Source organism: Quercus suber, unplaced genomic scaffold (assembly GCF_002906115.3).
Source record: "Quercus suber isolate HL8 unplaced genomic scaffold, Cork oak 2.0 scaffold_38, whole genome shotgun sequence".
NCBI classification, from domain to species: Eukaryota; Viridiplantae; Streptophyta; class Magnoliopsida; order Fagales; family Fagaceae; genus Quercus; species Quercus suber.
In genome coordinates this window covers 971,243-988,735 of record NW_027069503.1, presented here as the reverse complement: position 1 = coordinate 988,735, position 17,493 = coordinate 971,243, and the positions used below count along the sequence as shown (strand labels likewise).

Genomic DNA, 17,493 nt, shown 5'->3' with positions numbered 1-17,493 from the left:
CAAATTCAAAAGAAAACACTTTTTACCAAGAAGCAATTTCCACACGCATCGTTGAAGCGTGGTTCAACACTCCCCACCGTTCAATAAAAGCCTTTCCTTACTTTTTCTGCCATGGCTACAGTATCACCAGCAGACAAAACCAAAACCAAAACCCAAAAAAATGCCCACTTTTTTTCAAACACGTAAGGTTCAAAGGACAACGAAAAAAAGAAAGAAAGTTTTTTTCTCTCTCTCTCATTACTGATTCCTTTCACTTTCACTACTACAGTGTAACCAGCTCATCCGCACCACTGTTTGATATTATTGTTTGTGGCGGTAGTAAAAGACTGAAAAGAATCTCAATAACATGAGAGCTATCAGATATGAGAGAAACGAAATACAAATCCCAATAATGAACTATATATCTTAGTCTGTCAGAAAGATTTTAACCTCTTCTACATCTTCTCCAAGATTTCTCTCTTACACATTATTCTCATCTTTACCATAATTTCCTCACACAGTGACACACACCCCATCTCAATTTATCATCATCACTACCTACACACTTTGCAGCAGTGCCATCTCTCTTTTCAGAAGTAGTGAAACAAAAAAGGTACTACTGTAGTTGGCCCTATGAGAAGAAAAAGAAACAGTTTGCTGTGAACACTGGAAACTCTCCCATGTGAAAGTCTAAACTACCATTCTTTTCTCTTCCAACTCCAACAAACCCATTGTGATATGAGTTGTTGTTGTTGGTTGTGTATGGCATCATGAATCAAAATCAGTTACAAACACATTTCTTGGTTCACCAACAAGCTTTGTAACTGAATTAGCATTCACTGATTAACACTAAGAAAAAAAAAAAAAACATCACACAATGCCAACCATCGCCAGCATCATTCTGTTGCTTTTTACCACACTCTTCTTTACTACCATTCTTGCCACCACTCCTCACCACCGCCACCTCCTCCATCAACCGTTTTTCCCACCGTCAACTCCTACCACAACTACCTCCCCATCACCATCACCACAACCTTCTCTCACCCCAAAACAACAACCGAAACAGCCCTTCTCCTCCACCTCCTCCACTCCGGCCACCACCGCAAACCCAAACCCATTCTTCCCAACTTACCCTTCGCCGCCACCGCCGCCATCGCCAAACGCACTCGCCACTTTCCCAGCCAACATCTCCTCCCTCCTCCTCCCTCACACCCCCACCACCCCCTCCTCCTCCCACCGCCACCTCATCGCCATTTCCGTCTCCACTTCCCTCTTCCTCCTCGCTCTCCTCTCCGCCTTCGCCGCCTTCCTCTACTACCGAAAATACACTCACCACACCACCACAGACGAAAAGGCCGCGCTCTCCGTCTCAGACAGTATCCACCTTTACCCTCCGCACCTCGCCACCTCCGATGGAACTCGCAAACCTCGCTCCTCTTCTGCACTTCCTTCACATTCGAACAGCTCCGAGTTTCTCTATCTCGGCACTTTACCCGATTCGCGAGCACCAAACGACGAAACTGTAATAAATTCATCGACTTTACAAAATTCAACCGTTACCCATCTCCCACCTTCTACTCAGTATCACAAACTCGGGTCCCCTGAGCTCAAACCACTTCCACCGCTTCCAAAACACAATTTCGGGCCGGTATATCGGAATGCCGAAATGGGCTCTTCGGGAAATGAAGAAGAGGAGGAAGAAGAAGAAGAGTTCTTTTCGCCGCGAGGATCTTCGGGCCGAAAAGATCAGAGTCCGGTTCTCAACGGGTCGAGCTCACAAAGAGTGTTCAATGTCGAGAATTTCGGGAGTAGAAGCTTCAATTCGAGAACTCCTTCGTACCCATGTTCGAATTCAGCTTCTCCAGCTAGTTCTGTGTCGAATTCTGTATCCCCTGCTTTGAATTTCAGTCCTGCAAGCTTGAAATCCAAGTCTCCGGACTCTGTGATCAGTTTTCCGGTTCCGGGCATGGGACAATTTCCGGGTTCAGCTCCATTTCGGCCGATTCTGACATCACTGCCGCCGATTTCTTTGTCGGCTTCGTCTTCGGAGAGAGGTTCAGGGAATACTCTGAACTCTCCGGCGAGGACTTCTGATATTTCGGGGCAGAGCAGCAAGCAATCTCCAAGGATGATTCGGAGCGTTTCGAACCGGAGCGTTTCGAACCGGTATGTGCCGATAAAACTGCCTCCACCGCCACCACCGATGCCGCCACCGAGGTATTGGGAGGCTCCGGCAGCTCCTGGGCTGAGCAGAGAACCAAATTCAGGGCCGCCAGTACTTGTTCCGCCTACTAGGCCTGTGGTGATGCAGAATTTGGCACCAATGTCAGGTACTGAACAGCCTCAAAGCAATGAGAATTTGGAGAGGCATGAGGAGACTCCAAGGCCAAAGTTGAAACCTTTGCATTGGGATAAAGTTAGAGCAAGTTCGGATCGAGCTATGGTGTGGGATCAGCTAAAATCTAGCTCTTTCCAGTAAGTTATAATGACTTTCTTATACTTTTTTTTTTTGTTTTACTCACTTTCTTAAGAATATCTTAAAAAGTTCCTTGTTGATTAGGTTCATGTTTTGGATTGTGTTTTGTGTTTTGTGTGTCACTTTTTTTTTTTTTTGCTTTTTCTTAGGAAGATTGTTTTTGTGTTATGTTAAAGTTTGTAGAATCTTGTTGTTTTGGTTGCAGATTGAATGAGGAAATGATTGAGACACTGTTTATGGTTAATAATGGTAATTCCAATATGAGTCTGAAAGATAATGGCCGGCGTCTGGTTCTCCCTTTGTCGAGCCAGGAGAATCGGGTGCTTGATCCGAAGAAGTCTCAGAATATTGCAATTTTGTTGAGGGCACTGAATGTGACCATTGAAGAAGTCTGTGAAGGTCTTTTGGAAGGTAACTGGTTTAACTTTATGTTTAACCTTTAGTAGTATTGTGATGTCCATTGTCAAAATAACAATTGCCTCCGTGATTGCACAGTCAATTGCTTTTTTGTTATGAAATTTGTTCCTTATTTTGAACTTTTGTTGGCAATTTCTGGTTACTGGGCATTGCAGTTTAATTATTGAAATTGATGGTTATTTGTGCCGCCTAACTTTATGAGCTTGTAACATGAGGCATGTTTAGCTGCTCTTGTCATCCTGTAGCAAGTTTAAAAATGATCTCAAGCTTTTGGAAACCAGATATTCTGAATGCGACAGTTTTTTTTTTTTGTTTTTTTAAATCAGTGGTTTTGTTTTAAGATGGTACACTTTTCATATGGGCCCTGCCAGTCTAGAAAACACTACCATCAGTCTTTTTCTTACTGCATAGCCTTGATGTTTTTAATTTTTGTGGTTCTGTGACTGTAAGTAGGCCCCGAAATCCTGTTTTGACTAGAATGATAAGAAATTTAGAATGGAAAGCATTAGCACTATGTTTGGCAAAACAAAGGAGAGGGAAGAGAAAGGAAAGGGAGGAAGAGAGGAGAGAGGAAAGGGTAGTGACTTTCCTTTCACTTGTTTGGTTTGTAAGGGAGAACTGGAAGGAAGTATACCTTATTGGTGGGTCAAACAAACCAAACAAGTAAAAGGAAAATGAATCCCTCCATTCTCTTCTCGCTCCAATCCATCCTAATTCCAAACCAAACAAAGGAATTTATTTCCCCTCTCTTCTTTTCTTTTCTTCCCCAATCCCTCAAACCAAACATAGCCATAAGGTAGTATTTAATTTTTGTACTTATGGTTAATGCTAGTAGCATCGTTCATCTCAAAAGCTGAAACCAAATTATTATGATCTCTATTTTTGTTGAACCTTTTATGTTCGCCATCTCCTACTTAATATAGCATGTACCATAGTGCAGTTCTGTCCTTGAACTTGAGACATGGCTACATAGGAAGCACTCTCTGTGTTTGCGGGTGCTGCACGATTCTGGGTGTGACAAATCCAACACCACTCTATCCTTATGAGCAGTGCCATTCCCAAATTACAAGTTTCATGCATTTACAGATTTCATTTTATAGAAATTTGTGGTTTGTACGTTCTAGATACCAGAAATTAAAAGAATTTTCCTCCGTTCTAGAATGGGTCACTGCATTTCATTCTTGTCTCATTAGGATTGTTAGTCTTATTATACCTGTGTCAAAGTCATCAGCCCTTTTGTATCTGCTATATATATAACAAATGCATTTGTATTTATATAATCCTTGATCACCCAATCAATTGGAGATCTGAATATTTTGAACTTCTATCAACCTGCAAACAGGCAACTCTGATACATTGGGGACAGAACTTCTTGAAAGTTTACTGAAGATGGCTCCTACAAAAGAGGAAGAACGTAAACTAAAAGAGTTCAAAGATGAATCACCCTCTAAGCTAGGCCCAGCTGAGAAATTTCTAAAGGCTGTGCTTGATATACCATTTGCATTTAAAAGGGTGGATGCAATGCTCTACATTGCTAATTTTGATTCAGAAGTAGAATACCTTAGAAGGTCTTTTGAGACTCTGGAGGTACATCTTTAATTCTCAGATATGTTCATATACTTATAGTACCTTAATTTAATTGGGCACGCTCTCCTTTGCTTTATGTTTGGTGGGAATATTTTGAAATAAAAACCTTTTCCCTCTATCACAGTACCACTTGAAAGCTTGCTGCATATCTATATGTATCAATAAGGTCCTTGCAGCTCTCCTTAGTCTTAATCATTTTTCGTCCCAATATACATATGCCTTTATATCCTGAACAGTGATCAGAAGGCTGGAGCACACTTCACATGAGCTTCAAATTAGTCAAAAGTTTAACAGTGAAAAAGGGGGAAAAAGGAGAGGATTCTGTGGTACCTTTTCCTCTTTTTAATTTGACTTATGTTTAAACTTTATAGCCAATCCATTTTGACAAACAAAGCTTATGATAATTTGTAATGTCTGGTCACTTTTTCATTACTTCCTGGGCTCTTTTCCCTCTTGACCTACAGTGGTGCAACTGCAACCAATCTAATTATGAATATATACATATAAAAAAAAAAAAAAAAATCCTTGGCCAAATGCTCACGAACATCTTTTCATGCAATGTTTTAAAGAATCTCCCAAATGGTAGCCTTGAAAGGCTAATCCAAGCCCCTATTCCCCCATCTCTTACCCCTGCTGATGCCTAAAGAAATATGAATAATATTCAGGACCTTCTTCCTGAATTATGATTACCCAACAGAAAAGCTTTAGTTTGACTGTTTGAGTTGCATAACATTTTGAACTGGAAATGGATGGACTCCTTCAAGATGAAACTAATTAATTTCAGGCATGGCTAATATGGAATGAACGGTAGGTATACCTTCATTGTCAATTGAGCAAAGGGGGTTCTATCTATGGCTCCAACTAATTAATTTGGCTTAGAATAGCAAGGTTGGCTTATCCAGTTGGGGTAAGAAACTGCATATTTCTGTTGAGCAGATCCAGAAAGTATACACTTTATATATATATATATATATATAAATGTAATTGGATTGCTTTATATTGAAGACACCAGTTTTAAGTGCTCCACTAAGTTATTATATAGTGCATTCAATAAGTAAAACATTGAGATTGGGTGAAATCACTATTCTTCTCCAAGAAACTTGGTACTTCAGTAGTGCCAAGAGTAGACATGACCACTAAGGTGCAAGTATAGGTGGTGATTGAGTAATATAGTGAATGAGTCAAAGTAAACTCAACAAGGTTTTAATCCAGATTACATGCGCTGTTATATGTTTTGCCTTTTATTGTTTTGCCTGCTTAGTATAGAGTCATATATCCAGTAACCTGGATCAATCACTTTGTCCAAGTGCACCTGGCCAAAGTAACATATGTGACAATCTCTCCTCTACTAGTTTCTTGCTGCCCGAACATGAGGCAGAGTATAGGAGAAATATTAAATTAAAGTCCAAATAAATTTCTCACTCTCGATGATTCTAGTGGCTGCAGTTCTTCTTTAGTTCTCCCAGCAGTAACTTCTCCCTGCTATTTATTATTTCATTTATTCGAGAAGTCAGAATTAATTTTTCCTGATTATGTAGATATTTACCAGCTGCTGTTCACACTTCATTTTCCACAGGTAGCTTGTGAAGAATTGAAGAACAGCAGAATGTTCATGAAGCTTCTTGAAGCAGTGCTCAAAACTGGGAATCGCATGAATGTTGGCACCAACCGTGGAGATGCCCATGCATTCAAGCTGGACACACTGCTCAAGCTTGTTGATGTTAAGGGAACTGATGGAAAAACCACTCTTTTGCATTTTGTTGTACAGGAAATCATTAGAACTGAAGGTTCTCGTCTTTCTGGTGCCAATCAGAGTCAACCGACTGAGAAAAGTCAGCAGTCTGCTTTGCGGGATGAAGTTGAACATAGGAAGCTTGGCTTGCAAGTTGTTTCGGGTTTGAGTGGGGAGCTCACCAATGTAAAGAAAGCTGCTGCAATGGATTCAGATGTTCTCAGTAATGAAGTTGCGAAACTTGCTGAGGGAATCTCAAAAATATCTGAAGTTGTGAAACTAAATGAAGAACTTGCATTGAAGGAGACTAGTCGAAAATTTTCAGAGTCAATGAATGTGTTCTTGAAGAAGGCTGGGAAAGAGATTGTAAAGATCCAAGCCCAAGAGAAAGTTGCTCTCTCTCTGGTGAAAGAAATAACTGAGTATTTCCATGGGAACTCAGCTAAAGAAGAAGCTCATCCATTCCGGATTTTCTTGGTGGTAAGGGATTTTCTTTCTACTCTTGACCAGGTATGCAAGGAAGTTGGAAAAGTTAATGAGAGAACTATAGTTGGTTCATCCCGCCAATTTCCTATGCCTGTGAATCCAACCCTTCCACCAGTATTTCCTGAATTTAATGGAAGGCAGCATTATGGCTCCTCAGATGATGAAAGTTCATCCTCATCGTAGCACTCAAAATTCACATAGCATATCTTTTTGTGCTTTTCTTCTGGATCTCACCAGCCACCTATTAACTATTAAGTGCTGGTGGCATTTGCGGATGCTCTTCTGGGTGGAGCTTGCCAAGTAACTATCAAGTATATTATCTTCTTCTGTTTGGCACCTTTTCTTGTAGTAATATACCCACAGGATTTTGGAATTGTTTATCCTATATGTAATATAGAGGGAATTGCCTGAAGATAATAAACTTGTATTTGCCAGAATAGTTGGAATTATCTTGTAAATTTGTTAGATATTTAAGTTGTTCAGTGATAGTTCATGATTTCTCTCTCTCTCTCTCTCTTAATTTGTGCTATTGGTGTTCTGGAAAAATGAGGACAGGACATGGATACCTGGTTAATTTCTGTCTGTTTCTCTCTATTATCTTTCTTTTACCTTGTGTCAGAAGAATGAGGACAAGGACACCTGGTTAATCACCCGTAACAGTTAAGTCCTGAGCAATCATGTATAAAAATGCTTGAGAAGAGACATCATGAGCGTGACAGTATTGAATACCCTCGCTTTGTGCAGATGAGAATATAGTGCAAGAAACTACAAGCCTATCCTGCAGCTCAGGTCATAAAACAAAACAACACTGTAAAGAGGGGAATTTGAATAGGAGGAATCACAGCAAGGACTCCAGCTGAGCCCTAGGTAGCTTTACTTATGTTAACACTCTACTGTCTATACAGGGCAACCATGGGGTTGATCTCAAATCCTAGGAAGGTCAAGTAGGAAGCATTTTGTAGCAGCGGAATTGTAGCAGAAAAAGGTTCTAGTATTTGTTCTGCAATACCTCTCTTGGACCAAGTCACTTCCAGTGGAATCTCCATGGATGACTGCCCAACTCATGTAACATGCAATCAAAGCTCTCTTGAATCTGTACCCATTGTTCACCTAGCAAAGATCAACAGGACTATATATAGGAATGTATCCCAATATCATAATACTGTTCAGTTTGTAAATGACAAAGTCACTTCTACATTGATGCATTTAGCCACTTTAAAATCAGAGCATATCAATGGTGTCAATGTTGTGCTTCTATTTATAAATACATCATCACACAACTCAAATTCATGGCTTGCACCAGTGTCTCCAATTGAACACAACCCCCCATTCAACAAGAAGCCCTTACAGTATATTCATGACTCGATGGGAGAAAACTCTCATTTCTTTGTTGACATATTTGTTTTGTACTCGGCCTCATCTGTGGACCCTAATGTAAAATACATGTCATGATTCATCATTTGCTTTTGTAGACAATTTCTTCATCGTCCACATCAAATGCTGGATTACAAAGGCATCTAAATAGTCTGCCAATACCCTGTCATATAAGAAAAACGAAAAAAACCCAATAATGATATTTGTCGTTTATAACTAATTCATATCATATATCAATACATGGACAGTGCATAAGTGAGATTTGCTTAGTCTAAAAAAATTTCTAACGTGCCTGAGTTAGTAGGGGGGTTCGATATGAAAGTGGTCTTGGTGAATCATCGTCAGAACTACTATCAGAACTGCTTCCATCATCATCATCATCTGTGTCAGCAGTTTGTTTATTCTTTGATGTTCCTCCAATTTGTGCACGCTTTCCCTTCTGAAAGAAACAATTTACTAGCTATTAACAATTAATTATTTTTTTTTAAAAAAAATTCTGTATCATCATCATCATCATCATAAATAGCTCTAGCCCTGTCTAATCACTGATTTACAGCTTATTCAATAAAATCAGTTCCAGCAAAAAAAAAAATTTAATATTCTCAATACGTAAAAAAAATAAAGCAAATGCAATTTATTCCAATATTTCATAAAACTACAAAAATAAGATTCTTTGCAAAATTGTAGTAATTATTTCACCTGAAATATCTTCCCAAGAATTTTCAAAGCCATTGCACGAGCTTTAAGTTCTTCCTTCCTAATTTGGTTTTCCCTTAGCACCTGCAACAATATTTAAAACTCATGAGAATGACCTTCTGTATGAATAACTACTTATTAGTAGGAAAGAACAAAAAGCGAACATGAACAAGTTTTAGTTAATTGGAGGAAACAGGGAAATTACCATTTGGCACACATGTATTAGAGTTACTTCAATATCTACTACATTCAATTTCCATAACGAATTCATCAATGTGTCTTTATTCAGGCGTACATGTGATTCAACATCATTTTCAGGGGCACTACCATCCATTTTAAATTGGCGCCGGATGTCTTCTTGAAGTTGCAGTAACTGAAAAGCACCTGAATATATTTTCTCAATAAGAGGGAGGAGGAGGGAGGGGGGGGGGGGGGTGTGGTTAGCTCATATATTATCAACAAACCTTTAGCTGCAGTTATCTGTGACTTCCAGAAATGTCCTTTATTGCGAACCCACTCAGCTAAAAATGGGACTCCTAGATAAATGGCTTTCTTTCCAAGCTCCAATGCTGCTTGTCTAGAATATATGTAGCCAATAGTGTGTAATATGTCAACTCCAGAAGCTGCATATTAAGACAGTAGAAATCATTTAGCAACATCATGTAGGGGCACTAGTGGCAGGCTCAAACATTAATTTGGTGTCTGTAACATTTTAGAATAGAATTACAAACATTAATACATTTATCAGTGAAGTAGAATGTTAACTAGAGGATACTTAACAGGTTTGTACAAATGACTAACTGTTGCCTATAATTTATTTATACAAAGAAAACTTTTGGGTTCTCTAAATTGATAGAAAATTCAACTTTCATTAAGCTTGTGTAAGATTCTCATCCCAAAGAACATGTTTCCATAGTTGAGGCATAAATTATAGACAACATTCAGTCTTATAACGCATCATCATCTAAATTTCATTGCTATGAAAGTAGTCTTTTGCTTCAACTGAATTACAAGAGAGTGAATATGATTGAGGAATTTTTCTTTTCTTTTTTTTCTTTTTTCTTTTTAACAAAGAAGCAGAACATAGAAAAATAACCAACTTATACACTGAAGAAAATGAAGAAATTGATGTTGGTACTCTTAGGAACCAAGGTGTATCTAAGTTCAAAAAGGTATTTTTATTAGGAGCCGAGACTAATTAATCTTTCAATGTAGATTGTCATATTCCCTTTTCGTTTTCCTTTACTTTCTTTTTTCTCTCAATTGTCAACTCTCATTCCTGGTCAAGCCCTTAGAATCTGAGTAACTTCTTTTGTCACCACTTTTCCCTTTCCTTGTTCAAAATTTAGATTAATGATTATCATGAAATATAATCTATGATAATGAAAAACAAACATAAAATGTATATATGAAACAAGTTTATGAAAAACAAAATAAAGAGATCTATTTGAACTCAATTGTTTGAGGCATAATATTGTTGAAATATCATAAATTCTTTCTGTGAAATGTGAAACTACGTGGAGAATTATTTATACAATGTAAGCTCTTATTTGGGGTAAATTTTATTAAATCAGGCAAACAAAAATGAAAAAAAGAGTCCTGAAAGACAACAGTAATCATTTTCTCTACCAATAGTAGCAATAGCTACTAAAGTTGACAGTAAATGTGACTTTCAATTTATTTTTGTCAATATTGTAGAGTAATGGACGACCTAATGTGCTGAATCATTCAATATTGGTTGTTAAAATTTAGAGCTAAGATCCCTTGCATAGTCAAGGAAGAAAATCATTAAAACACATAATATATAGGCAAAACAAATAACCCTGCACTATCAACATTATGTTTAAAATGCAATTTGAAGAGGCAGTATGAGGCTTAACTAACCTGCACCAGAAAGCCGTCTGGCTTCAGATTCTGCACGCCATAAGAATCCCTCTTTATCACCTTGAACGTATTGATTAAGAAAACTTTTCAATGATCTAGCTAGCTTTTCTTCTCTTTCTCTCTGAACAGCCTACATTGTATATAGTTGCACACCAGGAAGTTGCTGGTATAGGTTAGAGAAATTTACTATAGAAACCAAGTAGGGGTTGATTATTTTTTAATGTACTAGAAAACATAAATAACAGTAGCTGTCAGTAAAGGATGATAATTTAAGCAAGGCGTAAGTTAAAGCTACATCTGGCTGTAACTCGGGAGATCTGAAAAAGGCCAAATGATGTCCAGGTCATATCAAGAGGGATTCTCATTTCTATTCAGATCCACAATGGGTATTTGGCTGATGGTTGCAGCCAGCTAATGCCTCTGATTTGTTTGTGTCTCAGAATTCTAATAACAAAGCAAATATACAAACTGAGAAATAGAATGACATTTAAATGGGTACAATGTGAAAATATCAAAAAAATATTCTGATCAACCATCTTGCAACCATTTTATTTTGAGTTTGGCTAACTTACATGGAGAAATATGCTAAATAGACTGCTACTTCCAAAGAGTTAAATACTTGCAGAACACAGTGATTTTTTTAAATTAACTGGACTTGCCTTCAATTTCTCATGCAACTTCTCAGGATTGTCACTCTCACCCGCTAATTCAGAAGAAGCCATTGATGCCACAGCTAGATGTCCTATATACTCCTCAAATAACTCACTTCCAAATAGTAGAGCAAAGACAGCCATGGGGTCAAGCATGGTGTCTCTGGAATGGAAAAACAAAACATTATTAGGAGTGTAGGGGAAAACCTTCAAGGAAGAACATTAAGAAGAAAACAATTCAATGATACTATCCTGGAGTCTTGTTTTTGAATGTAAGTTTGCTTCTCATAGAACTCAAGTAGCTAAAGACAAATTTATAAACTAACACCTTGTTCTACCATATGTGTTTACATTCACTTTATTATTATTATTTTTTTAATCTGCAATCATAATTAAGTTTAAGACAATGCAATGTTGTGTTTGACTGTTGGCCTGGTCTAACAACACCTTCTGAAATAAAAGTTTAAGAAATGAAGCCAAAATTTGTGTAAAAAAGGTCATTCCACAAAATAAAGTAGAGGAAATAGTATTGAAAATCAAAACTTTTCTGCTAGTAGATTCCTTATTGTTTCTTTAATGGTAATATGAAATTCAACAGAGCATTAATAAAATAACTCGCAATATCTCCATGAGCACAAGCTTAAAAACAGTACCTAGATATGCAATTTTTTCCATTTTGATCATAAGTATCTCTTTGCACCGGATCACTTAAAACTTGATAAGCTTCACCTAACACCTGTGAACATAAAAAAATAACATGAGTACTATGATAAAAGAAACATCAACTATACTTTGAACTAAGATTGCTTGCCTATGCTCGGCTATAGTTACTTCTTTATGAGAAAGAAGTGGAAAATTAAGAAAGGTGTAGTAGGCCTGAATTTTTTCTATTTAGTAGATTTTTATCTGGATGAACTTGCCTGAAATCTTTCGGCAGCTTGAGGGTCGTTTGGATTTTTATCTGGATGAACTTGCCTAGCCTGCACCAGAAAATTAGCAGCTCTCTTATATCTACCATTCACTATATGATCTCAAAGGCGGAACAAACTACAAAATGAAACGCCAAAAAGGAAAATAAAAGAAAGTCCTACCCCATAATTTAAATGATAATTAATGAAACAAATACATGCCAATTAAGGAAGTAATAGATAGTTTGATTTCGGATAGCATAGAACGGCGAAAAATAATACATGTGGGTTGTGTTTGGGATTAGAGTTTAAAGTTAACTTATTTTATTATTTAGCTTATTTTTGATACTATTCATGAGTCTCACTATACTTTTTGGTACTATTCATAGGTCTCATTATACTATTTCAATCCGCTTTATCTACAATACTTTCAGTAAAAAAATTTCAGTTTTAGTTAAATAAGTTATTCTCAAATGGACCCATAGTCAATCCTAACTAGACTATTGAGGATCCACAGTTGATCTCAAAATTTTGGAACTAAGGCTTGATTGTATCAAACAAAGTTTGTACGACCAATCAAAGACCATATGGTCTCATAATTATTATGTCATAGTCTCCTAGCTAAGCTTCCTCTATCAATCCTAACAACACAATAACAGATAAAATAAGACAACCCCATTTAGTAAATGTCCTTGAAGATCTAGAGAAAAAAAAAGAAGATAAAATAAAAATGTCATTTGAAATATCAGAAATACTAATACCAATAATATGTATCCCAAACTATCACACACTTTTTTTTTTTTTTTTTTTTTTTTTTTTTTTTTTTTGAACTACCACCGAGTAAAGACAACCTTAGAACTGTAACAAACGTGAGAGAATCAAACATTATATATAAAAAATCCAGACCTTAAGATAGTAAGCCTTGCGGATTTCTTCCTCTGAAGCAGAGGTACTAATGCCAAGAACATCATAGTACTCGGTTTCCTTAACCATTCTTGAATCTTGATCCTTTCTGGGTATTTTCGTAGAGTTTGTTGAATGCAAGAAAAAGATAAATTATAAAAAAACCAGAGAAAGAGAGAATAAGAAGAAAGTGTTTTGAGGACCACGAGCCTCATTTAACTTTCCAGTTCTCAACACTAATAAACTAATACCTGAAAAACCGCTTTTTCGCGGGAGGAAACAGTTTTTTTTTAACTGTCACTTATGATTTTGCTTTTTGGTGTTGGTGAGCTGTCGGTGGGCTTGGTTTGGGCTTTGTATGGGGCTATTGTTTTGGTGGGGATCTATTTGGGTTACTTTTTTTTTTTTAGTGTAACATGTGGGGTGGGCTGGGTTTCACTTTAGCGTGGGCTTTTTGAGGGTGGGTTGGGAAATTATTTTTTTGAGATCGGCTTATGGAGTGCCCCTCTCAATGTTTGTAAGTCTTATAGATGTGTACAAATAGTACGGTCTACCAAATGTGAGAGGAGTGCTCCATAAGATGATCTTGTGATATACTTTCTCTTTAAGATATTTTGACATTTGATTTGATGCCCAATTGATTTGAGTGGGGTATTTAGATTATCCTATTAAAAATTTGTGTAGATGATTGTAATTATTAATTTTTAGGCCTAAAATATACATTTAACTAGGGCTTAGCAGTAAATCGCCTAACTCGATCCACCTAACCAACCTGATCATACTTGAATAGTCACGATCAAGTTTGACCAAATGGTCAATTGATAGCAAGTGATAACTACTCAAAGAAGGGTATTTAGTTGAGTTTTAGGTTTTGAGAAAACTCACTCATCAAAATTGTATCGACTAAATTATTTAACCTTATTAAATTTTGATGCTTTGTACTTGGCTTAGATTTTTTTTTTTCCCTTTTTTTTGGAGATAGGCAAGCAAATAAAATTTAGCTCACCTTCTCACCCAAATACTCTAGAATGACTCATTACACCCAAAATCCCCAAAACAAATCCCTAAAACCATAATACCTTTGCCAAACCCAAATCAAACACATTTCCCACAATTCTATCTGACTAATGTTAAGATTTAGAGTGGGATCCTTGCATCGACAGCAAGAGATTCACAAATCACTCAAAATTCCCACAAATCCATCATCAAATTATAAACCCAAGGTGAGTAGCTTTTTCTTTTACAAGTTTTTATAATCAAGTTGTAATATTTAAGAAACTTGTCCAATATTAGCATTTTGGTGTGGACATCATAAGTGTTATATTAATAATGATTGATTTTCTTGGACTTTATTGATCGTGATTGATGCCAATGGATGTTGAGACTTTAAAGATTTTATTCTCTTTAATTTTGCATTTAATGTAATACATTACAAGTTATTTCCTTTTCTTGGTAGATTAGAAATTTATTTCATTTCATTTTTTTTGGCTAATATATATATAATGGAGTTTGAGGATTCTATTAAAGGTTCCAAAATTTAGTATCATACGCATACGATTATGAATATATGGGGCAGAGGTCTTTCTCTAGTGCTCGGTGTTGATTCCAAGGGTTGATTCTTGGGTTCTATCATGCTTGGTATTGATTCTAAGGGTTGATTTTTGGGTTCTATCATGCTCGGTATTGATTTCGAACATTCTTAGATGCCGGTGACTAGGTTCTAATATATTTTCCTATATATTTTTTCCAAACATTCTTATTCGCTTGATACTGATTTTAAGTCCTAGGTTCTATCCATTTATTTTGTTTCCTAAATAAAATCACCCTCCCAGAGGCTATTGATCCTACACCACACTCGCTCTCCTCCCCCTCCCCCTTTTTTTGCAATTCCAAGTATTGTTATTTTCTATTGGGTTGGGGATGAATGATTATTGAGAATGGCTACTCCTATTTATTTGGTTTTGCTCAAGGGTCAACCGCCTAACACAATTTATCATTGAAGATTTTCTTCCCCTCAATCATGCTGGTTTTGACTCTAGCAAGTGTATATTTTTTCTTTATCAATATATTAACAAGTGAAGAAACAAATTGAATGGCTGTATCTATAAGGGTGGCACTTTTTTTTTTTTTTTTTGAGGTAAGAGATAGAGGCATGTGTTGTTTTTAATTGTTATTTTTTTTATTATTTACATATTACCCACTCGAGGTCAGGCTCGGTTTTACACTGCCGACCTGTAGTTCAAAGGTTGACATTTTGTCCACTTGAGGTTAATTCTACTAGCCTTCCGTAACTTAACTCACCATTTTCACTATTTAAGCCATAAAAAACATAAAAATAATAGATCAAACAAGATTGGTACTTTCCATTTTACCTCCAGTCTCCATTTCTCTCTCTGACTTCCTGCTCTCTCTCTACCCGCTTCAACTACACTCTAGATTCTCACTCTCTGATCTGGGACCTAGAGAGAGTCTATGTGATGCATGAGTGCATTATCTGTGGAGCGAGGGTTGAAGTGCTCTTTAATCCAGTGGGTTGTGGCGTTGTGCTGTTTGGAATTGAGAGAACGGAAAGAATAGAAGAGACAGGAAGTGTGGATTTGGAAGTCCATTGATAAAGAGAGGGTACTGGGGTCTTTTTCTTTTGGAATGGAAAACTCAATGATGTATTAAACCAGAGAAAATTTCAATAATAGAAAGAGGATAGGCTAGGAGCTCATAGAGGAACTATCATAACTAACAAAGTCTACAATACATTGGGGAGGGGCATTTTTTTTTCCCCCAAATATTCCCTTTTAGCAAAAAAAAAAAAATATAACTAAAAAGCTTTCACCCAAAGTTATTTAGTTATATAGCCTCTTTTGAAACTCGAGTTCCAAGTGAAAATCGAGTTTACAAACTCAAGTTCTAAGCAAATAACCTCTCAAATAGATTGTTAGATTGAAAATACCATATCAGACAATCCACATCTGCTTGGAACTCGAGTTTAGTAAGCTCGAGTTCTAAAAGGAGTTACATAACTAAATAACTTCATACAAATGTTTTTTAGTGATATTTTTTTGTAAAATATGAATATTTGGAACACAAAAAAAGCCCATTGGGGAGTGTCTTCTAACCAAATTTGTTTTTCTTGCCCAAACTGCGCATGCTTCGCCAAACTATGGGTTGCATAATTTGCGACCTTGCTGATGTGCTTAAAGTTAAAAGACAATCCCATTAAATGAGAACTAATCATTCTAATAGCCTGTATAATGTGACCGAACCTGTATCCAAGATTGCATAAGCCAACTAAACTGAAAATAAGCTCCAGCAAACAGTAAAGTCCATTAAAAAATACAGGCTAGGATTTTCAAATGTGAGATTAACTAAGATTTAAATTTATATCAATGTCATAAACCATCAATCAAACACAAAATAAAGTGTCATTCAGGATCAACGGCATGAAAACTCAGCTGTCAAGCCTATCACAATAATAAACTAATAACAACATTAAAAAAAAAAAAAAAAAATTACATTGAAAGAAACTGCTTTTTCATAACTGGCGCAGATACTTTAATGGTCCTAAAACCTGCAAGATTTAAAAGAGAAGAATAATTACAAAAAGTATTCCATCATATTAAAAAATGATAGGCAAGACCACCGACTAATACCTGACACTCTTAATACGTGCTCATGATTTATCAAACCGAACTACGATAGAAGTAATGTTATCTGAACTTCCCCGTGCATAAGCTTCTGTTATAAGTCTTCTTGATGCCTCTTCTGCATTTGGTATATCCTGCACTAAAGCCACAGCATCCTGAAAGAGAAGATACAGCACTCTGAGACATTGCAGTTTCTTGTAAAACAATTTATGCAGTAAATGACATGCAATTATAGGAGAAAAAAGAGATGATAAAACTACTGCTACAGCAAAACAGAAAACATGTAATCTACTCCATTTATCATCCTCATACCCACTACACAAAAATAACATGTGCACAAGTAAAGGAGTGCTTCATAGCCAATTCTTTGACTTTCAGAACTCTGTGGTTAAGTAGGAGGTTCAAGGTCCAAACTTAAGAATACAACAATTCTGGGGAAACAGTTTTCCAGCAGTAAAGATACAACAATTCTGGCTAAAGATTAACAGTGAAGCTAGAAATTTTCACCCTCCTCTCATTGGGGCGTGGGGGAGGGGGACTTAACTTTGAAAAGCAAGTAAAAGGAGATTTCAGATCCAATCTACATCCACACATTATGCACACAGCATTTTGCTCCCCCCCCCCCCCCCCCCCCCCCCCCCCCCCCCCCCCCCCCCCCCCCCCCCCCCCCCCCCCCCCCCCCCCCCCCCCCCCCCCCCCCCCCCCCCCCCCCCCCCCCCCCCCCCCCCCCCCCCCCCCCCCCCCCCCCCCCCCCCCCCCC

At 37.2% G+C, this 17,493-nt stretch overlaps 3 protein-coding genes across 3 annotated transcripts in view; 1 reads left to right on the top strand and 2 right to left on the bottom strand.

Annotated features, from left to right (window-relative positions):
- The first annotated feature begins 338 nt into the window (after positions 1-338).
- Positions 339-7,165, top strand: LOC112019995 (formin-like protein 1). The gene is made up of 4 exons (XM_024052547.2): positions 339-2,454; positions 2,661-2,866; positions 4,215-4,459; positions 6,036-7,165. Exons 1-4 carry the CDS (start codon positions 857-859, stop codon positions 6,858-6,860), a joined length of 2,874 nt encoding a protein of 957 aa, XP_023908315.2. The 5' UTR covers positions 339-856; the 3' UTR covers positions 6,861-7,165.
- Positions 7,166-7,912: 747 nt separating this feature from the next.
- On the bottom strand, positions 7,913-13,306 carry LOC112019996 (chaperone protein dnaJ 10). Its single transcript, XM_065770959.1, has 10 exons — positions 13,096-13,306; positions 12,202-12,261; positions 11,935-12,017; positions 11,291-11,444; positions 10,632-10,761; positions 9,212-9,370; positions 8,953-9,131; positions 8,751-8,831; positions 8,344-8,490; positions 7,913-8,214 (listed from the first exon to the last, which is right to left on the bottom strand). Exons 1-10 carry the CDS (start codon positions 13,180-13,182, stop codon positions 8,134-8,136), a joined length of 1,161 nt encoding a protein of 386 aa, XP_065627031.1. The 5' UTR covers positions 13,183-13,306; the 3' UTR covers positions 7,913-8,133.
- A 3,129-nt stretch (positions 13,307-16,435) lies between these two features.
- LOC112019997 (probable protein phosphatase 2C 11) overlaps positions 16,436-17,493 on the bottom strand; it is a gene marked incomplete in the record, with an annotated part of 10,832 nt that continues 9,774 nt past the window's right edge. Inside the window, 2 exon segments of the mRNA XM_065770958.1 lie at positions 16,436-16,657; positions 16,740-16,888. Coding sequence (XP_065627030.1) covers positions 16,760-16,888 — 129 coding nt within the window.

What these genes read in the sequence shown, in the direction of transcription:
- LOC112019995 (XM_024052547.2), top strand. Translation starts at nt 857, where the DNA reads ATGCCAACCATCGCCAGCATCATTCTGTTGCTTTTTACCACACTCTTC. An exon ending in CTGTGAAGGTCTTTTGGAAG is followed by an intron (nt 2,867 to 4,214) that starts GTAACTGGTTTA and finishes ACCTGCAAACAG; the next exon opens with GCAACTCTGATACATTGGGG. An exon ending in GGTCTTTTGAGACTCTGGAG is followed by an intron (nt 4,460 to 6,035) that starts GTACATCTTTAA and finishes CATTTTCCACAG; the next exon opens with GTAGCTTGTGAAGAATTGAA.
- LOC112019996 (XM_065770959.1), bottom strand. Translation starts at nt 13,182, where the DNA reads ATGGTTAAGGAAACCGAGTACTATGATGTTCTTGGCATTAGTACCTCT. An exon ending in GGAAAAAATTGCATATCTAG is followed by an intron (nt 11,445 to 11,934) that starts GTACTGTTTTTA and finishes TTTCCATTCCAG; the next exon opens with AGACACCATGCTTGACCCCA. An exon ending in TAATACATGTGTGCCAAATG is followed by an intron (nt 8,832 to 8,952) that starts GTAATTTCCCTG and finishes ATATTGTTGCAG; the next exon opens with GTGCTAAGGGAAAACCAAAT.